The sequence below is a fragment of the Gymnogyps californianus genome, chromosome 4 (genome assembly GCF_018139145.2).
Source record: "Gymnogyps californianus isolate 813 chromosome 4, ASM1813914v2, whole genome shotgun sequence".
Classification (NCBI taxonomy): domain Eukaryota; kingdom Metazoa; phylum Chordata; class Aves; order Accipitriformes; family Cathartidae; genus Gymnogyps; species Gymnogyps californianus.
Genome location: NC_059474.1, coordinates 85,002,174 through 85,028,404, shown reverse-complemented (window position 1 = coordinate 85,028,404; position 26,231 = coordinate 85,002,174). Strand labels below are relative to the sequence as shown.

The following is a 26,231-nucleotide window of genomic DNA, read 5'->3' as shown; positions in this document are numbered from 1 at the left end:
ACTCCGAGTTCAAATGCTAGACAGATGTGGAAATGCGTATTGGCATTTCATCTTTGTCCCCATTTATTAACATCAGAAATCAGCACTTGTTACCGTAACGGACTAGTTAGAGCAATCTTCTTCTGTGTTCTCTGAGTACAGTGGATCGTGGGTCAGTGGCTAGGGCTTCAACCAGCAGTAGTGCTAGCAACAATAACAATAAATCAGCACCGTTTGAAATATGCCTGACATACAATTAACAGACATCTTTGCAAACTGAGAGCAAGACAGACTGACAGAGATGTGTATGAACATAAATCAGACAGCTTCACAGATTCTCCCCTCTCATAATCCAGGAGGTCTAAATCAGACGTGGAGCAGGCCACAGGAGAAAATATATTCTGCGGTCTTTTTAATTATGGTGTTGCGTGAGGGTTTGGCTTTCAGGCAGGATTTAGGCCTTGGTCCAAGGTAGAGGATTCTGGAGCTGCCACTTCTAACACTGCTCTGAACGGAGAAGGGTTTTTTGGTGGGGAGGGGAAGGATGTCCAATTATCTGTGAAGTTTATGATTACTAATCCATTTGAATTAAAACAAAAGCCTAATGATGTGCTGCGGGGTTTTGTCTGCAGGAAGGAGAGTTGACTCGTTGACATGTACTCATTGTACCGGGGGAAGCTGACATGGGTTGAGGGGTGGGGAAGCAGCTTGGCATCCGCATTCTGTACTGGGCCCAGTGGTCAGTGTCATTAATGCGGAATTCGTTATCGCCGTGCAGGATCCAGCTATCAGCTATCGCTGTCAAGGCTGCGGCTGGTGAAGCGACAGCTGGATCACAGTGGCATCTAGAGGGCTGCTACGCGCAGCGTGTGCGCAGGCATTCGCGCGGCAGAGCGAGGGTCCTGCTGGGGCTCTGTCTTGCCATCTACAGAGCCACCGCCATCTGAGCGGTCGCAACGGTGGTGGAGCTGCACCCTCCCGCCGTGCTGGGGGCCTTTCTAGTCTTCCTCCTAAGAGAAGCCACTTCAACCCTATCTACATCTTCAAATAGATTCACATTTTCCCACAGAAGTTCTTCAGTGGAATTTTTTCCTCGTAATAATTGTGTGATAATTATTTTAAAATAATTTACATGGCATCCTAAACGCTATATAATTGGGGTGACTTCTCTCTTTACAAGTAATTATGGTATGCCAGCCAGACACCGTAAAATCAAATGGGCCAGGTTTTTGGCTGGGGTATGAATGCCACATTATTGCTCTGTTCCGAGCAGAGAGCATGACCCCTGGATGGCTTACGGACTTTACAGCTGTACAGCATCTGCTTCTTAAATACGTGAGCCATTTGAAGACAACAACATCTCTTCAGAAAAGCCCGGGTTAGAGAAGTCGATCAGGAAAAGGAGACTGGGAAGTATTCCTAAAGGAAGAAGATCTTAGGAGAGGCTTGAAGGGGACTTTCCTGAGTTGCGGTCACGACGGAGGAGAAAAGGAGTTTGAAGAGAACGGTTCTTTTGACAGTTGCGGTTTATCTGTTGTTACCTCTGATTTCAGAGAAAGATAAATTGCATTCTTCTCACTTTGAGTAGATGCACAGAGAGGAGGAAGGAAGAATAATGGAGATGTTTGACTTTTGCTTTAGAGCAAGCATCTCTAGGAACTGTGAATTTCTGATAATCTTTGTCTTTTTAGATGAAAAAGGCCCCAAAGCACCAGGTTTTGATGTTTGTTGGGTTTAGTGGGCTTAAAATTGGGCTCTGTTTCTGATCTTACAGGGCTTGAAATGTGATGCATCTAGTAGCATATTCTCTTTCTTTTCTTCCTAAAAAAGATGTAGAGGACTCGGGGAGTCATTTAGTATGCTAACACGAGGAAGCCATTTGGCACTAAAGATCAGGCCTGCTGTCAGTTTGGCTGGAGTCCTCCCGTAACATAAATGGGATCCCCAGTAATACCTACTCCTGACAAGGATTCATCCCAGAGAGTTTTAGAAGAGCTCAAAGAGCCAAGAGACTTCTCAGAGAAAACCTCTCTCCTGTTCTTCAGCACCCCCGCCCCGCCGCAGCGATGCACGTGCACCGCAGAAATTAAGGAAGAGCTCTCGAAGCTTCTCCTGGAAATGCGTGTTACAATCCCACCCCTCCGCTTTCTCCCTCGAGGAGAGGGAGCTCTCCCAGTGACAGCCCAGCGCATCACCCTGGGGATGACGGGCGAAGAAGTGTCCTGGTTATCGCGCCCACGTGAGCGGGCGTCAGCACTGGGTTAGGTGTGTGCTGGGATGGCCGCCAGGACAGAGATCACTTTCCCTCTGGCGGTGAGAACAAGCTCGGTCTGCCTTCCAAGGCATAATTAGATCTGAAGGAGAAGAGCCCTCCATTGGCAGGCGCTTGCAATGGGAAAACAAGAACGTGTCCTTCAGGAAAGAAGGGTCAAACCTTGCCAGGCCATGGTGTATTTCCACAGAGGCAGAAGCGCTGCAAGCGAGGGAGGCTTACTGCCAAGGGGTCAGATGGAGAGCGTGCTGGGGCCCTCGCTCCAAAGAATCCGTGGTAGAAAAACAGGGACTCTCCAGGCCATTTCCACATCCTTTCCTTTTGCATAAGCAATGCTTGCCTTGTACGAGGAAAACAACAAACTCCTGCCCTCTAGAGACAGGAGACCTCCAGCTCTGCTGAATAAAATATTTGCCACAACCTCCTTTTGAAGCAGATGCTACAAATGCATACAGTTTTATTCTCCCCTAAGGCCCACACAACCGGCTCAGCAGCTTGTCGCGCTCTCTTCTCCCAGACCTGGAAGGCCAACTCGCAGGAGAGGCAGCTTGTCACAACCACTCTTTTTCAAGGCAGTAGTTTATTTGGAGAACTGCTGAATAAAGCAGTCACAGAAAACTTGGCAAAGGAAGATAAATCCCTCCCTTCTTCATTACCAAAACCTGTCTAGGCAGGATGGCAAATGCTTACGCTAGTTGAGCACTTGTTTCCTTTCCCTTCCCTGGCTGCCTGCATACCTCTGCAATCCACTCGCCTTCTTGTCCTTCTCTGAAAACCGGTCAGGGCAAGAGCTGCCACCCTCTATAGAAATGACGGAGCGACTGGCGCTCAGACCCAAGGGGAGCACAGACGGTAAGAGTAACCGTAGCTCTTGCGCTCGCACCCGTGGTCGCCCCGCTCCCGAGCGGCCCCACCGACCACAGGTCTGTGCAGAGGCAGGCGAGGGCTTACGGCGCCTGCGCTGTTCCCGTTCGAGTCGATTAGCAGGAGTTCAGCGTGGATGGAGCTTTTCAGATGGCCCTGCGGAAGTTACTTGGAATTTCAAAGGTGGGAAAACGGTGTTGGAAGTCTGGCCCTGCATCTTTGCTCTCAAGCACCGAGAGTCTTGGCAGGAGCGCTCCTTTCAGTGCCACATAGCATATTGAGCTACAAAATCCCTTCAGTCCTGGGTTTCACAAGGTTACACCACTGGTAAACATGCACTTCGAAGATTTTGTTCGCTGTAGCAACTGTGTCGAAATGTCCATATGTCCAGTTACAAAATAAGCGTTATTAGTGGGGTGAAAAGCTGTTCTTAATAGCATTTTCTGAAAGCTGCCAGTGTACTAAAAATACTGCAGATAATACCCCTCGACTCCTCACTGCAGTGCACCAAGTATTTTCATTTACGTCTAAGCAAAGTGTGTACGAAGCGGATACCAAGCGCTGCCCGATGACAACCGCAGCATTTTATACGTGCACGCTCGCTCTGCATCAGTGAACGTTTGCTCCCAACGTTCAGCAAACCATGGCAACGCGAGATTTACCAAAACGCACGCCTAAATCAGAGGCACTTGGAAAAAACCAACGAACCAGAACTTAGCAACTTTGTTCAACAGTAGCGAACTGCTGGATCGGGACTATGTCAGATAGAACACTTAAATGGGTTTAAGATACCCGCAGGGTTTCTCTCCACAAGTTAATACTTACTGCATAATATTTATATTAAGGTAAAAGTTTGAGGCAGATGGCTCCAACTGAGCTGTTGTAATAAAATCCATTACACATTTTACATATTTTGAACCTATTACTAGCAGTTTTGTTTTGTTGGCCTATACTCTAAAACACAGTATTTACTTGGTGCAAAAAGACAGGAACTACCTTTTAAAAGAAATTAGTCCTCTCCTCCTTTTCTGCAGTTCACGTTCACTTTACATGCCTCCGACTAAAGCAGGACCAAGGGTTGCAAGGTGGCCGTGAAGTCAGACTCAGCTACTGAGGTACCTGTAATTGTGCTGGCACGTTCTCCTCAAAGCAGGCTTTTTTTGCGGCAGACGATGCCAGTTTTCATTGTGAAACTATTGTTCTTGAAATTCAGATTATGTGACTTCTGAAAGCTGACCTACAGGACCGCTAGATTGCTGGGAAAGATCATGAGGATCATGCACACGTGCTAAGGAGGCTACATTATATAAATATGAGGATAATAAACAAGTGATATGTCTTTCCACTTATCTCAAGTTACTGGCAAAAATTGCTCAAGTGAAAAAAAAATATCCTCCTTAGTGTAAAAAATACATAGTGCCATTCATCTGTAGTTTGTTTCTTTTTATTATGTTGCTGTTACTTTAGGAGGATTTTGAGCCCATCCAGTGTTGTTCTTGGGGTTCAGAGCTTACCTCATCTCTGTCAGTGACGTTTCAGCCATCAATGAAGTAATTTTCGGGAGAAAGCCTCCTTGGGCAGCCCTAGAAATGATCCCGGTGTCTGCATCAGTAGTGATGGGTTCTGGAGCAATAACGCCAATTCAAGATCATTCCTCCGAGAGATTCGTTGGCAGTTTACTCGGTGAAAAGGGATGCTTCCAGCAGTGTCTAGCACTGCAAGTCATCTTTTCCCAGGTGTCCACCACCATAGCGTGGGTTCAGAGATGCCGACTGGGACTTCTTCACTTGCAACTCGTGCGGCTGCCTAATGGCACTGCATTAGGATGGCAGTCGGTGAGCACGCAGCCGCTGAGACCTGTTGCGGGTGGTCTTCTGTGGGCGTTAACGCGACATATGCAAGGACGGGAAACTCTGACACCTTAAAATGGTTTTGCTTTAGATAAAATAAGCGTGCTGGTACCAACGCACATCTGCAGAGATGAGGCTTGAGCGCTAAGAGCTTGGCAACGGAGCACACGGCTTTCTGTTAGCAGAAGTGTAAAGCCAATTCCAAATTCTTAGAATGTTGTGAGCTTCTCGGGTCTCTGAGACGAGGGATTACCTGATTGTCAGGGACAAAGAGCAAGTGTGAGAGAGCGGTCAGTTTAAACCTCTGAACGCTGCTTAGAGTCGCACAGGACATGGGTGGGTTAGCAACCCCTCTCCAAAGTAAACATATAAATCAGCTATCTTTAAAAAAAATATATATAAACTTAACTTCAGTTGTATGCTCCAGCTTGTCAACGGATATTTATGAGGTGAGCGTAATATTATAACGGTTATAGCAGTGAAATACATCCCGAGCGGGGGAGCTAGTAAAGAAGCGCACGGATGTTAATGCCAGTAGAATTTTAATGCCCAGGAGATGGGGGCAAGGTGACACTAGCTCGAGTTAATGTTGCTGTTGCTGGCTGCAGCGAGGGAAGATCACCGACGGCCCCTTCTGAAGGCTGTAAGCCAGCGGGGTTTGGCTCCTGAGCCCGACGCAGGCGTGTCGGCGCAAGCCGCTGTCCTGTTCCGCTCCGTGGTAGCAGGCTCTGCTGAGGGGAAGCACTGGGATTTTTCCAGTAAGGAAACAGCCACTGCTGTTCAGCTCTTGTTACAGGACTTTGAGGAAGGTGCTGCCATCACAGCGCCCAGTTTGAATCCCTGCTGGTTTTATTCCTTTAAAAGGCCCTTTTGTTGTCACAACTGCGCACGAGCGTGCAGGTCAGGAGCACGCGTAGGAGTTCATGATCCCCGGTAAGCTCTGTACTGGGGAGTTAATGATCCTAAAGAGGTTTGGAAAGCAGGAAATTGCCGGTTCCCTTGCATTAGCAAAGAAGAAAAGGTTCACACAGCCCTGTCCTTTACTGAAAGGGCTACAGGGAAGAACCCAATACTCTCAACTTTGATTCCTTACAGAGAGGCAAACTGCAGGCTGGGCCGCAGGGAAAATAAGTGTAAGAAGGAATACAATCAGGTAAGCCACATTCTCGTCTGCTGATCCAAGCTGCACCAGCAGTCTCGGCAGACTGTCGTGGAGAGCTGTCACGAGAAGACAGCTTCCTGGGGAACGACAAAGCTGGGCTAACAGGGATGCACCGATCACAGAGATGAAAGATGCTCTGGTAATGCTGTGAAGACAGGGCCAACGTAAATGACATCGCTAAATACGTGTCTCGGGAGTGACATTACTCTAAAACCCTCCTTCCTCCCGGCTATGCGGGCACTGATCAATTGGGCTGGAGGGCACAGAGCTCACGTGTGCCATATAAATGACAAATCCCAAAAGGGTATGTTCTCTTTATGGGGGCACTGCAGCTGGGGGTAGAAGCACACGATTCTCAGCTTCTGCTGGTATGTCAGCGACAGACAGTGGAGGATCTTGATCCTCCACGGCCAAAATGAGCCAATCTTTTACGACATTGTATGCTATAGGGGGTAATACAACTGTTCTGGACAAAACAGAGCTGTAAGTGCTCCTCTGGAAAATGCAGTTGTCCTTATCCGTCCTACGTTGGATGCCGAACAATTCAGCGGTGTACAGGGAATCTTCTCCTATATATACAGTTACTCAGCACGTTAAAGAAATTAAGTCATACGCAAGGACAAGGTATGGTTGAGCGACAAAGTACTTGAGAACAGACGGTGCAGCACAGGCTGGGCAGCTGGATATCACCACATCCCATCTCCACCCTCCTTGATTTTACAGACTGCTTCACCTGCCCTTTCTGCATTACTGAAGAACACTACAAGCGAGGCCAAAAGTACCAAAGGAAACAGTAGCCAGAGACAGTGGTTTGAAGGTGGTACGTTAAAAGCTACCTCATAAGACCAACGACTGCCCAGCGGCAGCCAGCTACTTAAATGCTAAGCGAACGATCTGAAGTCCTGTTCCGAGTTGAGGATATTCTGTCCCTTCAGCTCTCCATGTCGTACTGGTTACAGAAGGATCCACAGCCTCTAAGGAGATCGCATTTCACCGGGACCCTTGTGACAGCATCCAGAAGTTGATGCTGGGTTCAAGGTTTTTTATGGAGAACCTGACTTCCTTTAATTGCATCCTTTTAGGCAATTACAGAACGCGATAAAGGAGAGCAAACCAGAAAACTTCAAGCATTTGTTATCCAACCCATGATTAAGTACTCATTTTGGAAAAGTCCCTTCCGTGCAGCGAGGCCCTTAGGTTCAGAAGGTATTGATCAGTATAGTATTTCACATGTGAGTACAAAAAGCTTGTCACGCAGAAAAGAGAGGACCAGTTCTATTGCCAGTTTTCAGCTTGGGAGGTAGTACTGTGAGGACGGCTGTCGCTGTTTTGGCAAACCCAGTCCACATTTGAGATACCAAGAACAGAGCCCATATCTCTGTATCTGTGTATTTGTCTCCGCTTGGCGTATATGTCATATACTAAAAAAGATGCTTCTCAAAAAGCTCTAGGCGCTCCAGATGGTACTTAATAATAGAAAAAGTTACGCTCTGACACGACTCAAGGCAGTAAAACTCGCCCCAGCCAAGCAGGCGGCTGTGGCGTTGGCACCCAGCTCCCCCCCAGCCCGTGCCCACCCCGCAGCGCCGTCCCACCTAATACTAGGGTGCGGGGGAAAGGGAGGGGGAAGAGCTTTCCCAGCCTGCGACCTCAGTAAGGGACTTTTGCGTTCATCCCAACAAAAACAACGCATACAACTTCTGTCATGGCCACTTATCATCCTGCTACGCATTTTAAATCTACTATTAGACCTTTGTTGCCTTTCATCTATTTCAGTTTGGAAAGATCTAGCAAAATTTATTAGCCATCTCCAGGAGGGCGCTGCCTCTCATTCTCACCCCTGCACATTTTGAAACTCTTTTTGCTGAGCAGTATGTCTTCTGGCTGTGTTACTCGAGGGGAGGGAAAAAACCCACCTCAATAGACACTTTCAAATGGCTGACCAGGACATAAGATGTTATGGCAATACGTGTTTGCAGCTCGTAACCGAAAGAGCAGAAGGTCTGTAGTTCAGTTGGAAAAAAAAGCAGCAGAGAAGCAAAACCTAATTTACTCTCTAGATCACACAGGAGCTCCACGGTGAATATCTGTCCAACGCCTTGAACAGGGGAGGCCAGCTCTGGCCGTGCGGGAAGCGGGCTCGTCTCCAGAGGAGCCCGTGCGGTTTCCCCCACTGCCTCCACCAGCAAGCCCAGCGTTACGTTACGGATCGCTGGAAGGCGGCGCACGTTCGCTCACACGTGCACACATACATACTAAAGTGCTTTTCGTACCTATCAAGCCAACATCAACAGCTGAATTCCGGGCTTATATCGGAGTGCAGTCCAAAAGGTATCCTCCTCCACATGCCCGGTGCGCTGTTCCAGCAGAGCTGTACGGGCTCGCAGAAGGTCACACTGGAGGAGGAAACACGGCTGTTTCTGCCGGCACCTCTCGGTGCCTTTTTTTTTTGGGTATTGCCACGTGAGGCTCTAATCCGCAGTTCAGCGTGAGCATCCACTTCCTCTGAGATTGCGTGCCCTGCAAGGACTTTTATCTTGGTTGCCCCGTAACTTAAATTCAGTAAGATATTCAGCAATTCAAGAAGTGGCTTTGATGTAATATAAAAGCATTCCTTCTTAGGTAGAAACCCTTGCCGTAGGTCTCTTGCCTCTTTCTTTCTTCTTTTTGTTAAATACCTGCCACATTCTTCTGCAGTACCTGTGGTGCGTCTTCGAGAGTTAAGGGTGGCTTTTTTCCTGTTGAATCTGGTGCGTGGAGACAACTCCCATATTCCACACGAAGATCACAGAATGCTTGCGTAACTCATTTTTTAATTACTCTAGTCCTAAACCACTAATTTACTTCCATTTTATACTGACTACATGTTGGTATTGTTAAGGTTTATGATCCAGTGATTTACAAGGCATGATACATCTGATTTCAGATTGGTTGTATTGATTGTTTAATTGAGTACGGGGACATGAGTGTAACATTAACTCGCCAAACCGGTGGATGATGGCAATGCTGCTAGGACGGTAATTCACTGGTGTAATTAGTTACATAGAACAAGCATGTTTTAATTGTGAAGGCCAAAAATAGACCGATGAGTCTACTGTTTGGTAAATAGTGCTTCTATTTAAGTAGTCCTTTTCGTAAAGTTCAGATTAATCAGAAGAAAAAATTAATGTTCTGTTTCTACAAGCTGGTCTTAATGATGAAATAGATATCACTATGTAGGAGGTCTTGCATTCGTTTAGAGGAACGACTTACACAAGTAAGCATCTTTTTCTCAAAACCGACTTGCACAAAGACAGTGATACTGGTTACATCACATACAACCCGGTTTTCTAGTTGATGAAAAGCTACAGTTCATATTGGTTTGATCTGGAGTGATAAATCCTTAGCAACTGAAAATTAGTCTTTTATCTCCTGCCTACTTCAGTCTGCCCATCTAGAATGTGAATGGTTTAAAATCTCACTTAAACTACTTATAGTGTATTTGTTATTATCTGTTATTGTCTAATATTGACAGTGTTTTGATAGCTGGTATTTCTTAGGTGCTTTGAGATTCTCCAGGTAGTGGTGTTCTGTCTGCCTGTTGGATGGGTTACATCCACGGGGGTCTGGCCGACCAAACAATTCCTTCTTTTTCTCCTTCCTCCTCTGCGAGTCCTCGAGTAAGGAGGTTGGGGGCAGAGACCATGGGAGATGAGTGGAGAGCCATAATGATAATTGCTCATTTAAGGATCTCCTCTGGCCCTGCTATGTCTGGAACCGCTCGTCCTGGAAGGAGAAACCCTCTAAGCCAGCATTTAGGGGCAAGAGTTATGTACAGGAAACAAACTGTGGCAAACAGACCAAGAGAGAGGCTTGCTGATACACATGTATCTATTTTTGCTAAAAAGTAATAATATGGAAGGTGTATATGGTAATTGTGCAAGTTAGACTTAAATTGCAAGCATGGCGAGAGCTGAAAGCCCTTTACGTTGGCTTGAAAGCTCCTTCGTAATGCATTTCATGTGTAGGTATTGTGAAACCAGGCACCTTGTCACATCCCATTACCTACGCGTAAAAGCTGTTCTCTACTATGCCGGCGTGCAGTATTTGCTGTTCCGTTAATGACACTACAGTGTTCCTGACCTTCTCATTAATTAGCACTTTCAGTGTATTTTCCAACATCCCGATTTCAGCTCTGTCCTCTGTGAGCATCACATTGTACACAAAAAATGGCTTCTTATATGGAAGGCTTTGTTTTCATTTGAAATCTCTCACCCTCCAGTTCTCTTAAATAAGAAAAGGTAGTCAAAGTTGCCAGTACAGAAATTCAGAGAAGTTATAGCACTATCTGATCCTGCATCAAATACACTCACTAATTTAATGCCTACGGGTAGGCTCAGAGTGGAAGTGACTCCACCTCAGGTAGAAAGGAAAAAAAAGAAGTATCACAGGAGCGTCTTGCAAAAACCTTCTAACCCTTACTAGAAGCTGGCAGAGAAGACGTGTTTACAACAAAACAGAAGGTCTTTTTCTTAGTTCTAGTGAAAGCTATGCCCTGTAACTCCTAAGATATCACCTCTAAATTTCATTTTAAGGCTTCACAATTTCCAAATTTATTTTGGAACAGGTTTGTGTTCCCTTTCCTCCTCAGTTCCCCCCTTATACTGTTCAAAAATCATCTACCACTCATGGTCGGCCTTTAGGAGACGATGGACGCTCCAAAACTGCAGGGCACTTAGGAGAAGGCACCTGGCCAGCGGCGCGGGGCCCAGCGCCACAGACCTGCTGCGTCCCCCTTGCCCGGGGCGGCCGGGACAGAGCCGAGGGAGCAGCTCGCACCGCAGAGCGGTTCAGCCTTCGCTGCTGGTGCAGCGCGCAGTGGGTCGGTAGCACCAGTTACATTCGTGCTGCCTGATCCCAGGGAAGGCAGAGGTGGACACCCATGTGTCTTGGGTAACAAGATTTCAAGGTGGAAGTTCTCCCTAATTTTCTGCATGCGACTCTTCGACCAGAAATCCTTCCTAGGGCCACAGAACACCATCTTCCCTAGAACTAAGGGGCTAGTTTGCCCTTTTAACGACATCTGTTACATAGGTCATTAATGCCGTTCTCAAGAGGTAAAAAAAACACTCAGCCCCTCTTAACGCGCTGCACTTACTGACTTCATGCAGTCAGTCAGACCTTGAAGAACTTATTTTTGATTCCAGTGATTATTTGAGACCTGAGCCGTGAAAACGCCTTCTAAATGCAAACCAAATGCAAACACCAAAATGAGTAAGAGTCAAATCATTTCTCCAAAATTCTTATCAATTCATGCACTGGTAACTATCTTTAAAGAACGGTGAGAAAGCTGCAAACAAAAGCAGAAATTTTGTGTCAATGGGTAAATTGTAATATTGATGACGTCAGCTAGGAACGACTGCAATTCCCCCATTACCTGTTTTCTGCTGATGTTTTGCAGTCTTGTTTTTCCATTGTGCCATTAACGTGGAGGTAAACATCCTTGCTGTCAGTGTTTATTTAACATTAGCTCTGTCATCAGAAGTGCTCGAGTTGCACAGCATTTCTGGATTTTATGCTCCAGAAATACTTTGCTTCTACCACAGAATTCATTTTGATATGCTTAATTAAAAAAACCCCAACAACAAACAAACAAGCAAACGGAAAGGCGCATGAAGGTGTCCAGGCTTAGTATGCTTTGCCTTTAAAGGAATCTCTTTGCACTCCCGGTTGATCTCTCTGCATCTCTTCTGCCTTTATAGTACAGATGGTAGCAGCTAGAAGTTACTACAATTACTGTACCCACCTATTCACCAGTTTTCTATTTAGTATACAGCTGACAGAAGTAGAATCATTAGAAGAGCATTAGGAAAAAAAATCCCTTGATCAGAACACCGCCCGTTCCGTGCCAGGCAAGGGCAGGGGCCAGCTGAGACTTGCTTGAGTAATGCCAAATAACGCTGTGTGCAATCACCCTCCCTGTTAACCGGTAAAACATTTAGATCAAAATAAATAAATGAAAGGAATATGCAATTCAGCCCTAATTTCATTTGATAATTGCATAATCTCCTAGGTTTAAGAAGAAAGCAGTAATTTTCCCCCAACCATGTATCTTTAAAAAGAAACAAGGATTCAAAGCGTAAGCACAGCTGCCCGTTACAAAACTAGCACAGCTCACTTGGCATCATCTTTTACACTTCTCTTATAAATTGCTTCATAGACACGGCAATTTTGAAGTCCTCAGGTAGGAATTGAAGGGGACAGAGAAAAGAAAACACGCTCAGCTTTTTTCCTTTTGAGGAGACTTTCACGTGAAGTCCCTCCCAGCGCTCTGAAACCTGCACCCCTCCACACCTCTGAGGATCTGCCCCGCACTCCCGAGACAGCCGCTGAGAAGAGGCTACCGCAGGCTGCGGTGCGGTCCCGGGCTGAGGCAGTCGCCTTACGGGCTCCTTACGGACCGCCCGGTGCGGGCTTTTGGGTTACAGGGCCCGCTCGAATGGAGAGACTCTGTAATTAACAAAGAACCTCACGCCAAAACGTGCAATACCAGCTGGCATTCACTCATCGAACCACACACGTTTTCCTACAAGTACTTAATACTTCCGTATCGTACCCTGGAGAGTTACTTTCTCCGGGTGGACAAGTCCCGAACAAAGGCTCAATGCAAGCTGGCTCTTTCCATCCCAGAAAGGAAAGGTATCGGTGCTGTGCCCAGAAGAGCTGTTTCAAGAGAGGAGCTGTTCTGTTGAGAGTACACCCTACTTTGAGAACCGATGATCATTTAAATAAGCTCTGAGAAGTGACTGGCAATTTTTAGTGCTTATCCCAAATTAATAAAAAGGGGTCATGATTTTTGCTAGTGGATTTGTTTCATTCAGCTACACCAAGAGCTGTCAGGATTAATCTGGGCCCGTTTACGGCAGCATGGCACTTACTCGGGTATGACACCAAGAGAAACCGCTTTTCCTTTTGGTGCGCAGCGATTTTGAAGCATATAAGAACAGAGTTTATAGATGCAGAGCTCGGGTTATTGCTAATAAAATACACTTTCAAATCAGCAGCAGCTCTGCTAACTAACAGTCACATTTAACTGCGCTGCAGCGCGTGAGGGTTTGGCTTGGGGGAGATCTGTGGGGAGTATCTGTCTTCGCCGTGATATTCCTTTACCATGTTTAGACAGGTTTGAGTTTGCTCGTTACAGTTACCGAGAATCTGTAAATTATCCTCACAAAAGACCTGAGAGCGTTCAAAATGTGTCTTCTGTGTCATCGCTGCTTTCCTAACATCGTAGATTTGTAAGTCAAATGTAGTGCCGCACTCTGGGTAATTTCCATTAATTCTTAGAAGGTTTTTCATGGGTATGTTATTTTCACAAACATCTGAATTTAAATTACAGCCGCCTTCTAGCATCTAATATTCAGCCTTGGAAAATCTTGGTTGCATGTATTACTCCACCAATAAGAGCTTCTCTCTTCCCCCCCCCCAGGGCCGATGTATCAACTTCACCCGAGTTCAATCTCAGTAGAGGAGGAGAAGAGGATACCAGGAGGAAAGACAGCCACATTGCCACTTTTCAACCAAGCAGAGAGAACCGAGCACTTCCTCGCATTTCTTGGATCATCTTCAAGCCCGAACTCAGAAGGTTTCTGCATTCCCCGCTCCCCGGAGCCAGCCTCGCTGTACCGAGCTCCTGTGTTTCGCCCCAGTGCGTTGACACTCTGTGATTTGCAACAGTGACGAGAAGAGAAGCAATGACTTGCGTGCCTATGCTTTTATAGAACACAAAAGGGAGAACACAGACACCAAAGATGATAATGTTTTTCTATTTTTGTTATTTTATGTTTTTTTTAAGGACTACAAATTCTCAGGACGTAATGTGCTTTTAGCGGAGATGCAAAGTTTCTCAGATGCAGAGATGGCACGCGTTATTTAAACAGGGACTACTAGCCAAAGGCAGAGGATAAAAATTCCCACCGGGCTAAGCAAGCGCAAGAGTTGAGTGCCTTACAGCGATGTCAGATCACAAACCCCTTGCGAGCCTCCCATCGCATCGTGCCTTACGGGAACCTTCTGACTGGAAATCTTGTCATTCTAACACTGAAAAGTGCACACGCATGACAAAATGTAGACAGGATGCCTCAAGGTATTGGTAGCAAGCAAGACTTTGCCCTTTAGTTTTTGAAGACACCTTTCTTTCATTATGCACCCGGGACAGGAAGAAAATTAATAGAGCGTTATTCCACGGGAAGACAGCCTGTAACCAGAGATCTTGAGCGGAGTTTGAGGGACTGATGCTTCAAGACCTTGACACTGTGGCTGGTGGTTTTTTCCCCTTTCCTGCATTCAGAGCTCAGTAGCGCATAAAACATCAGCATCTATAAACATACCTAGCAGTCGTAGGCTTATGTATTTTTTTTTTTTTTTTAAGATCAAAAAAAGCAGTAGCCACTAAGCTGGTATCTCAGGGTTTTTTTTTCCCCCCCAAATCTCCAAGGGCTCTTCAGCGTCACAAGCCAGCAACTCTCTTTGCATGAGAATTTCAAAGTTTAATTAATATAATTAAAGGCAACAGCAAGCAGCAGCCTGTGAAGATTTTGCTCATCTTTTTTATGCCTTTTGACATTGAATGACCTATTACTGTATGTGCATTACTCAGTTTTCGAGGGGGCACCGAGCACTGGTTAAGATTCAGCAGCGGAAAAAGACCTCCTTCCATCAATTTAGAAATTAAATTTATGGGAGCGCCGGCCATCACAAAACATTGACAATGTATGTATTATAATTTTTTAGAAAAACCAGTGTCGTGTCACGTCGACGATGCCAAATTATGTTAGCGTGAGCGGAAACACTGTGGGGGAGGAAGGAGGGAGCAGCTGAAGAAAAAGGCTCAAATGATCCAGTCACTTTCGATACTGTACTTCAGATGCAAAATGGATATTCGAGTCGAAACCTGACAAAGCGCGCCCGCTTTGATGGGAACTGGTATAGACAATGACCAGTGGCTGGGTCAGTGGGATGTCTCTCTGCGCGCAGGGAGGCTTATCAAATGACACTAAAAATAAGTTCAACAACCATCACGTTGGAGGGGAAAAGGCGAACATTTCACATTCGGTGGGCACGAATGTGCGCAAGATGGAAAGAGCAATGCGAAGCATCCTGGTCTAATTATCTCCTTTGTGCTCTTCATTGAAATTGCAAGGGACGTAAATAATTCTCTTGGTCGATGTCCAAATTCGTGGCACTGCCCAAAGAAGCCTTTACATATATCCACTCGCTTACTCTTTTGCTTGAGTTTATTTATGTCACTGGTAGCCTCATCATCAACAGCCATGTGTGCACATTAGACTATAAATAAAATTATTATCTAAGTTTCAGTGATTATTTCCTTCTTCTTCTCCTCCCCTCTAGCCTCCCATCCTCTTCACAACTCACACCTTCATTTTGCCAGCTACACGGTCACCCTAGATACTGGCTTCAAAAGACAGCCCACCTTCCTGCGGCCCCGCGTGGCGTGCCGAGAAAGCCTGCCCCAGCCCAACTCAGGGGCTCCCGACTGTTCCGCAGCTATTGGGAAGCTGTCAGACACCGGCTCGTACAGTACGTAGCATCACTCAGGTAAACAGAACAATGAAGTGCCCGCAGAGATGGCTTGTTGCTCCTGTACCTTGCGAAATCGCAGCTTCGATACCACTGGCCGTTGGTTGGGGACGTCTTAGCCCAGTCGTGTACAAAAGGCTGATTTTATCCACGAAGCCCAGCCATCAACAAGTCTTTGGCTTACGGCGAGCCACTGATTAAACCTCTGTGTGCTCCCCAGCTTAACTCGAGATGAACCACCGAAACTAGGCAGGTTTGCTAGGACGCAGGTGAGGTTCTGCACCACTCCTCAAGATACTGAGGCGGTACAGGCAGAAACACTGACCTCATCAGACACCAAGTTAAAATAATCTCTGCTCCCTTTTACTTATCTTTCCTCCATTTTTAATGTAAACACGACACTTCTTTTGAGATATCGCTGGAATTGTCAGCTTGCATTTTGAGCAGCGTGTTGCGTAACAGGAAAACATGCAGATGAAGAGGATTTTTTCCCTCACGTGTATCTGCTGTCTCTCAAAGAATATTCGTAACAAATAGAGCCACAGAAATAGAAATCCACTAATAATCTCCTGTCCTCTCTAGCTGTCTATCCATATTCATTAAAAACTGTGGAATGCACAATTTTTCACAGAGTGGCTGATACCAAGCAAAAACGTATTCCAGGTATCTACACTGATTTCCCCTTCTAATTGGCATGGCGTTACAGTAAGTTACGCTTTTCATTTAGCTGAATACCCTAAGAGTTGCGCTATTATACAGTGTGGAATATCTGTCACAAATAATTTGGGGGGCAAGAGGCATAGGGTAATAATACTTTAAAATCCACTGATTCAAAGTGACACAAAGTAAGACTTCCTTGGCACGAGAGCTCAAAATGCTTGAGAAAACCACGACCGGGAGGGTTAACAGGGTATGTTCCTTGCACAGTTTCAAACCGTGGGTATCTCCTTACAAAAAGACCGTGTCCTGATAACGTTGTCGGTATCTATTTTAGCCTGCATAAGAAAAGTAACAGTCTCTTGAAAAATTAAATGAGCATAGGAGTGATCCAGAAAACATTCTACTTAGAAGTATGCATAAAGCCCACAGTCTGAAATCATTCTTTAACAAGATACCTGCTCTTCAGTATCTTATTTTCACGTCAAAAAGATCCTCAAAATGCAGATGACACAGCAACTACAGGCATTGGGTGGCGTGACCCTTCACGTGTTCAGCCAGTTTAGGACGCCTCTGATCTCTCAAAAAAATGACGGGAGAAAGAGCGTCTAATCAGACAAGTTTCCCTTCTCAGGAAGGCGCCCGGTTTCCCAGGAACGCGTGCTCCGGGTTTCTGTTCCGTACGAAGCGCGTGGTTACCGCCGTGGCCCCAGTGAAGGGAGCCTCAGGCGGCCGTTCCCCGGCAAGCCTCACAGGCACCGCCGCGGGTCCCCGCGTGCCGCCGCGCTGCGGTTTGGATCCCGCCGTCAGCACTTGGGACGCTGGTTTGGCCTCTAGAAACTTTCCCCTGAAAAACAGAACACGCTCGGGGGGGTTTATGTTATAAGCAGGAAGAGTAACACAGAGCAAAGAAAAGAATAAAAACTAAAAAGTCCTGCTGCATGGCAGCTTACAAATGCCCTGAGAGGTGACAGTAAGCGCCACTTTTCTCCTGAGCGGGGTGTTATTTCACTTACCCGCAAACGCCTTGTATTGCACGGACGCTGAGCATTCGTTTGCTTTCATTATAGTTGAACTACAAGTTCTGCCTCAATACCGGCGTTGCGAACGGTACCCACCTTGCTCGCAAAGACAGTGTGCCGACAGCGTACTGCGGGTGTACAACGTGAGGCAAAGTAATTATGGGGAAGCAAGTATCAATTCCGGGGGACAAGAAATCTAAATGGATTCTCACCCAGATGCCACCAGCTACACAGAAACCTGTTTCAGATGCAGCACGACTGAGCAGAAAAAAACCCTGAAGTGTTAGGAAAAAGGAAAGTTGCTTTCACTGCCTTTATGCTCGATGCCCTGGTAATCCTAGATGTCTGCAAACGCTGTTCGCAGGCAAGCTGTTTGAACAAAACTGGGTCTGCATGAGACATAAACAGCACTCGATGATAATCTCTCAATTTTTAAGAGATTTATTGATGCTCCTTTTACTTGACCATGCTGAGAAACAGAATGCATAGCTCACCACGTATGAGAGTATCACCAGCAAGAAAAGGCCATTGGTGAAAATGTTTTTTTTCTAAAGAGCAATGTACAAAATGCATAGAAATACCACCAGCCAGTCCTTGAGGAGCTCCTGCTACGACCGAGAGAAAGCAGGATTTATAGGAACAGGACACATTATTGTGGACAATAGGATATCCTAAATATAACAAGGCTGGTTTTATTTTATACATTTCAATAATAGCAGAAATTAATTGCCTGAAGTTAATACGAAATAAAAATGAAAATGAATTTTTCAGTGGTCCCTTCCAGTTGTTTTTTTAATTTAACAAGAACTACAGCTTTCATCAAGCATTAATCCACTGGGCTTAAACCAAAGGCGACGGGTCAGGCTGATCTGTCTAAGGTGAAAGGTAAGGGAATTTTCTCCAGTGCAGGTTCATTCCGAGTCACGAGCGCTGCGTGAAAGCCCGGGCTGGCTGGTGTAAATTCATGCTGGTATTTTTCCTGCAGGAAATTACCGTGCCACATCTCTCCTCTTCTGATCGTCCTTAACACGACATCACAACTCCGCATTCTACATACTGATGTTTACTTAACGTCATCATATTAAAACGTTCTAACACGCCCGCGTTGTGGGTGCAATCCTAACTCCTGTGTATGGTGGTGGTTTTTTTTTTTTTTAAAGGCAAAAGATAACGTTATTTTTTAACCGTCTCAGTAAACAGTACCTCATGCAAGTCATGTTTACATCCCTTCCCTGTGATTTTGATAGACTCCGAATACACAGTTATCCAGTGTCTTCAAAAATCGTGGTGACATAAGACTGCACTGTTCATTGTTTTCACTTTTAAGCATGTCCTTACAATTCAAATCATGTTGACATACTCCAGGAAAAAAAAAAAAAAGATGAAAGCCATGAGTAGGGTAGGTTTTACCTTTTGCTGTTCCTCTCTGCACGTGGAAGGGGACTAGGGAATTTTGTGTTTTGCCATTTTAGACAGAACGTCCCTTTCCAGCTGTGGGAGAATTGTCTCTTTTATTTGTCACAATTTAGGCTGCAGGGAAGGGTGAAGAAACTGAGTGCTAGCAATTAGTTTTTTCCAGGTGGGAAAAATACACATTTTATCCTGTGATTACTGACTGCTACCTCGTGACTAAAATAACACTGGTCTGCTGCAGAAGAATTTTCTTTTTTCTAGCTCATTGGGAAGCAGCGAAGGTGCCGTCACCATCTGTCTTTAGATTTTAGCTCACTGGAACTTCTCACTCGCAAGAGGAGCCTCTGAGGAGAATTTTGGAAACTCAAACCTACAGCGCTGGGAGGCAGGGCCTGACTCTGAGCGCTCCCGCTTGTGCCTCTCGCGCGCCGCCGAACGTTTCCCATCTCTGAGACGGTGTAAGGTGCCCCGGGACGGTCTGTGGTCAGCACGTGCCTCCCTCTCGGTTGCTGATCCAGACGTACCAATCTTGCAGAAGCAGCGCTGACTTCTTTCTCCACGCTGCGGCCGTCGTGGCTCGGGAAGCACCCCGCGGCCCAGAGCATCTCCCAAGAGAGAACGCAAGGAGTTGGGAGAAGAAAGGCGACGTGACGATAACTTGACCTAGATACACAGTAGCTGTCTTCAGATGCGAGCGCACAAAGTCAGGGGTGCGTCTTGCTAGAGCCACCTTCTCTGTGCATACATATTGTCAGGCAGACAAACGTACAGATTGCTCAGGAGCTCAGCTCTGCGCTTCCCCGCGCGCACAGCTCTGCTCGCCCGGACCCAGACCGGGCAGGAACGAGGACGGCCAGCAACGGGCTCCGCAGACCCTGGCCCCCACAGCAGCCTGCAGCGGGCACAGAGGTTTCCTTTTTCAAGAGCAGGTTTGCTCGGTGGTGGGTGACACAGGAAGGTTAAATGTTCCTTCCCTGTCAAAAATTTCAGCCTGACGCTATCAGCAGAATGGGCGTAAATAACGAGGTCATCTGCTGTCGAAGCCAAGCTCAAGCGTTACAAGAGAGAAACGCTCCCTTTCAGGCTGCTCACGGGGGTGCGGAGGTTTTGCCATCGTCTTCAGCAAAGAGAAAAGGATCCAGCCCGAGGAGCTGAATTTGAAAACGACACCATTAAAACGGCAAGCCTCAAACGTCAGGAGGAGGCAGACAAACTGTAGCAAGGAAAAATTAAAGCAGGTAGAAACCTACCGATCAGGAACTTCAGAGACTACAGCGAGCAAGTGAAGTAAATGATACATTTGCTAATGAGCATCTTCTAAACACCTCTTGTGCCGTTACAACATTACTTAATGTCAAAATTTCTAGTACAAGCCTTATTAGACCTGGCATGTACTATTTTATTTCACAAATCTGTTTTGCATTGGCTCAATTAAAATTGTTATATATTTTTGGGTCTTGTGTAGGTGCCATCTGTTTAACAGTACAAGTGGGTCCTGTGATGCACTTGTAAATTTTCTGCTGCAATAATTTTTTTAATATAATGAGGGATTTTGGAAACAAGAAACTGCCTATACTCAATGATTTTTTTATTTTTTGGCAGTAAACTTACGACGACTCTTACCGTGTTACAAGGATGGCTCTGCATCCTATGGAAAAGCAAACAGTTGATCTACATGTTTGCACCAAAGTCATATTATTTAATTCACACTTATTTTTTTCATTTGCTTGTTCTGCCTTATTTTGTAAATGAGCTTATTTTCCCAAAGTGGAATCCATAGGATTGCTCTCAGCTGGTTTCCTATGGCTCTAGCTCCTGCCTTCCGTGGACTTACTTGGACCACGTGTTGAAGTCAAGTCTTTACCCAAAGCAACGGGGAAGTACAAGCGTTGGCAGGAGCGGGCCTGTCTGCCTTACGGATCCGGTCTCTGACGCCTGTGTGTCAGCACAAATTTGCCTGTTATTCAAGTCCTGCGTAACGGACAAAGAAAACGTATCCGACGACAAAGAGCCACAACAGCCACCTCCAAACCCCGGGAGCTACGCCGTTCCTCACCTCGCCGACAGTCCTGCAGGACCTGACTCGATGGGGTGCCGTTGTGGGGGACGGGGACCCCACAGGAGACTTCCCATACGGACAAACTGGCGCTTCCCGCTGAGCACAGTTACAGAGAAAAAAAGAAACGTTCACCAACGTCAGACTCGCTGGCGAGGTGCTGATCGGGCTTTTGAAGCCAGCGTGCCAGCACCAAGCTGAAGCAGCAAAAGCAGCCGGGCCCAGGACCTCTGTTACCGACCGGCTTTGGAGAACTTGGCCCCAGGTGTCCCGGGGGAGGAAGACATCAGATAAAGCACAGACACACAATGAAGTTCACAGGCCGGGACGGCACAAGGGGCCGCCGCAGACCAGCTCGCGCCCGACGGGACGCCTGAACTCCTCGTCGAGAAGTTCCCTGCGCCCAGAGCTGCACGAGCTCGAGCACACCTACCGCACACGGCTCACCCCCAAACCCGGCGTGCCCGGCGCGCGCTGCCACCGGCGCTGCTGCCGAAGCCGATGAAAACAAACTGCACGAGCGTTTCGTGAATGTGATTGGGAACAAATGCACCTTTTTCAGGCAAAAATCCCATCTGCGCAGAAACAGTTTGATGTGCTCTACAGCAGAGCGAAACCCGGGGACAAATCTCCCGGGAAACAGAACTAAAACTTTTTTTTTTGTACTTCAGGGTTTTTTTATTATGATTTTTAGCTCTTTCCATTATATCACAAGCACCAAAATGCTGTTCCTAAAACAGAATGAATTACAACAAAGCCCCAAACCCAACCCATTAGTCGGTTTCCCTTTAAAAAAAAAATGTAGTCTCAAATTCTTCTGCTAAATTCTCCAATATGTTGCTGGAGAAAAGTATTTGCAATGGCAACAATACTGCAGCTTATTTTGAAGTTCTCAGTTTTGCTCTACAGTCAAGAGAGGGATGCCAGATTTAAGCACACACTTTACATATGCAGAAGTGCTTTTTTCTGTGGAGTGGATCAAGCAGCACAGAAAAAAGCGTTCAGCTACCTGCAGCGCTGCTCAGGATGCTCAGCAGCCCAGTCCCCTCCGCGGACATCGGAGATCAGAAAGAGAACCGGCTCGTTACCAACTCTTCAGATGGACTGTAGTACCTCGGCCACCTTGGATGACGCTCATTTTTTCTCTTACGTTCCCTGCATACTCACCGAGGCTCGACTTGCTTAAATGTGGCAAACACGTCTGTTTATCCCCAGCTGCCGGGTGGCTGAGGACTTGCGGAGGGCAGCAACACCCACAGCCTCTCGGCACTCCTAGAGCACAGCCTTCTGCGGTAACTGGAAGGAAAGATGAAAACTGTTTCCTAACGTCACGCTTCTTCTAAGGTATCTGTCGGGAAATGGATGTACCCGAAGTGCGCTTCTTGTCTATTTCTGGATTTTACTGACAAGACCAGAATCAGCCGTGGAGAGATTCCTCCTTGACCAAATCGCTTGCTTCAGCATTTACCCAAGACCTCGTAAGCCAAGTACCGCACCGGCCCCGGCCATCTGGCTGAGCACCAGCGACGTCCCTTACTCCCCTGGATAATCTACTGCCAGCACAGGGCAACCTGTCTGCTCCGACCATCGTGCCAGAGCACAGCACTTGATTTACCAGGCAGCCGAATACTGAAGCAAAGCACCCGTACCGCTACCACATACCGACGCGACAGCATTCAATGCAGCAGCCCAAGATGCCTTTACTCCTTCCAAAAACCTCTCCGCGTTATCCGTGCCCTCAGCAGTTCCTCAGGACTCGGGACAGCTGCTCAGGGTATTGTCGACACCCGCAATATATTGTGTCTATTGACAGAACTGCAAAGCGCTGATTAAATTATGTGCTTTAGCCAACCTGTGTAGGGAAAATTAATTGAACTGCAAAACTGATGGGTTCAGTGTTACCTTGTTGGAATGGGGAGGCTGGGCTATGTAATGCTTGATCTCCTTTTATTTGATTAGGCAAATTAGGAAACAACAGTGTGAAATGCATTATTGTACTAATATGATGTCCAAAATGTGAATCTCATTAGAGCTCTGGCCTTGATGCTTTTGATTTGGTTTCTCTGTAAGCGAAGGAACAATAAGTAGGCCAGAAACCTATATTTTTCAAATTACAGTGGAATTGCCCAGTAATAAACATCATGTTCTGTACAGGCTTCAGTCACTGGCACATCTCCTCATAAAAAGCATTTCTAAGCTTCTGGAGAAGTTTAGTGCAAAACATACTGGAAATGGAGGAGACACGGTAGGTAGACGAGTTCAGAGCCAGAGAGCCTCATCTATCGACGCAAGTTCATTTAGAGCTGAAAGCTGCCTTGGAGAAAAGCAGCTTTACGGGGTGAGACCCCTGAGGGAGTGGGGACGCCGTAGCTCCCCAAAGGGATGGCTGAACGGTCAAAAAACGTGCTTTGCAAAACTTGCTTTGGCAAAGGCGCACGCTATGGTTATTTGGGGAGAAAGAAGGAAGAAAGCAGCAAGGATGACGGACTGCCTCTGAGATGAGCTCAGGGGACAGCCCGCTGCCATGCTGCAAGACCAAGGGAAACCTGGGTTGGCTCTGGAGAGAGCTGTGCTGCAGCGAAGCCCGTGCCGGTGTGCTCGGGGCTCGCTGTAGTACCCCCTCGCGACATCGGTCTCTTCTAGGAAAGGTTTGAATTCAAGGTCACTCCATAATACTAGGGGAGAACAAACATATGGTATAAAAGTAAAACAACACTACATTTCACCTGTAAAAGGGCTTTACGAGAGGAGCCGGTTCAGATATAAGTTGGTAAAGGGTCACTTCACAATATAGCCCTTTCAAATTGCAGTTCAAACCCGGAATTAATTATCCTTTCACTGTCTTGGGTTTTCTTTTCTTCTTTGCTTCACATTAACTGCAGCTGAAATTATTTTAAAGCAATGATCTTGAACGTCGTGTCCTTCAGCTGGCCCTGAAAATCCATTTTCTATGGAAAGCCTCCTTTCTTTTCCAAGATTTCTGTGAGTGTATAAAGCTCATCAAGGCTCTGGTTCTCTAGGGGTGTCAGATGCTCGAATAATACCCAGGTGTCTGCCCGCTGGACCCGCTCCAAGGTACTTTATTAGCATGAACAGGCCAATTTGAAAGCAGTTTAACTCCTTCGGCTTTCAGGGATCCAGCGTGCGTGTCCTGCAGCAGCAGCAGGACACTTTGCGCATGTGCACAGCTCCAAATACAAATTCTGAGTCATCAAGTTGTGAGATAAAAACAGAACATCAAGGGCAACAGGCACAGGCTGAGACACGCCAGTCTGACAAAAGAGAAATTTTTTTCATGCAACGATACCTATAAAAAAGTATCTTTAAGGCCAGAACTGCTCAGAAGCTCCCACACTCTTTTGGAAACGCCGCTTTTCCCCCTTCCTGTGTTAACTCTGGGCACAGCAGAGAAACGAGGTGGCTTTCCCACGTGAAGCCACCGCAGCTGCGTTTCAGGGAGCTATTTACGGACTTCAGCCGCTCTCAGCTCACACTCACATGGGCAGTTTAGTTACGGCTGTTAACGGAAGGAGAGGCTCTCAGGGCCACGCTTCTGGCTTCCGCCGCTGCACCAGTGGGATCACACGGCGGCGCGCTGCGGCGCAGCTATAGGGTTCACAAGTCCACGCGTGGCAGGCTGCCACGACACCGTGCCGCACACGTGACTTAACGTGCTCAGCACACGAGGGGCACGTTGACTCCCTATTTCACCCTTCTATTCCACATGCGTTTCCAAGGGGAGGGAGAAAACATCCCCTTTTAAACCTATTGCATAAGGGATGGTCCCAATCCAAACCAAGCTCTACAGAGAGAGCGCGAAAGCGGATTTCTGAGTTGACTTCAAGCTGGAAAACCTGCCTCTCTCCCTGCACCTAAGGGGAGGCTATTCTTCTGCTTCCTCTCGTGAAAAGCTTTTCGACTTCTGCCCCGTGCCAGGGTTTCCCATGGCACTGCACGAGGTTCAAGCATGCGCAGCGGGCCTGTAGGTACCAGTATAAGCTGCAGGGAGATAACGCTCTGACCCTCCGGCGCTGCCTTCGTTCTGTTCTTGAAACTCCCACAACACCTAGGCTAGAAGGAGGGTACGAGCAAAGCTAAGACGGAGCTCAGGAGATAACGGGCTGCGCCTTCCCCCCTTCCGCCAGCCCAGCTCGCTAAACCTACCCCCCCAGGCCATGCCGTGTCCTACCCAACGCAAGCTGAAGGACGGGTCGGACAGGCGGTGGCTCCGGGGAGTCACACAGCCCTAAGGTTTCCCTCTCCCTTCTCCACCCCAACAATCTGTTAGTGGGTGTTGATAAAAAACCGCTTCAGACAGGATTTTCAGAAGCTTTTCACCGAAGCTTAACGCTGCAGCTTGGAAATAAATGGGACTTTATCACTGACATCAGCCCACAGCCACACCAGTGCCAAGAGCTCTTGAAAATTACTCCCCGTGAGCTCAACGGTATTCAGGAGCGGAAACGATCCTGTCGCACAGGGACCGGCCGAAATTTGGTGCAGGGGGCCTGTTTCTTACGAGAGTCACCGCAGGCGCCGGCCAAGGGGCTTGCCAAAGGAGCGGCTGTGAGGGACGGGGGGACGCAGCCCGCCGAGGCGTCCTGGGAACAATCCGACTTTCGGCTGAAGCGATGCAGCCCCGACGGCCAGCAGGCTGGGAGGGGTTTCCTAAGTGACTCACAAATCTCCGCTGTCTTAGGGCCGATCTTGCCAAGGAGAAAAGTCGTTGGCGCTGACCATCGCCGCAGCGCGTTAGCTGGTGAAAAATGCCACGCTTCCCTGCGATTTGGGCATACTCTGAGTGCTGGCATAACCTGTGGTCCTCTGATGAAATATGTAGGAGAAAGCAGCGCCAAACAGAAGAAACTGAGACGAGGCTTAGCCGTGGGTTGCCGTGATTGTGCAATACATGGCTGACACTAGAGCTGGCTAAGACCGCCATCTCAATATCGCTAAATACTGACTTTTCCTGTTTACGTTCTCCAGAGAATAACATCATCGTCATACAAGGAAAAAAACAGCATAATGGAACACTGCATTCTGGGGTCTCACAGTGATCCGCAGGTACCTAAATTGGCCCTAGAGACCTACTTTTCTTCAAAGAAGCCCCATATATCCACAGCCTCCCTGTTAAGCAGCCCTCCTCATTTTTTATTTTCTAAATCGACTTGCTGGAGATTTAACCCAGGGGCTTAAGAGCTCCTGCGGCCTGGAGGAACAAGGGCACGCCCTCATTTATTTTGAATGATGATAGCCCACGTTCAACTCCTTTGCTGTTGAATCTTTTTTGTCCTTCTGTTTTGGTCAGGGCTACGTTCCCAAATGTCTCTGCCTCTGGCCCGTTCCGTATGAAGCTGGGGGAGAGGCACTTGGTCAC

General features: G+C 47.1%; 1 protein-coding gene across 1 annotated transcript in view; it reads left to right on the top strand.

Annotated features, from left to right (window-relative positions):
- The window catches only part of ANTXR2 (ANTXR cell adhesion molecule 2), a 121,047-nt gene extending 105,564 nt beyond the window's left edge, over positions 1 to 15,483 (top strand). The window contains exon 17 of the mRNA XM_050896719.1: positions 13,596 to 15,483. Within this exon, the coding sequence (XP_050752676.1) occupies positions 13,596 to 13,634 (39 nt within the window). The 3' untranslated portion in view covers positions 13,635 to 15,483. The remainder of the gene's footprint in view (positions 1 to 13,595) is intronic.
- Positions 15,484 to 26,231: the final 10,748 nt, after the last annotated feature.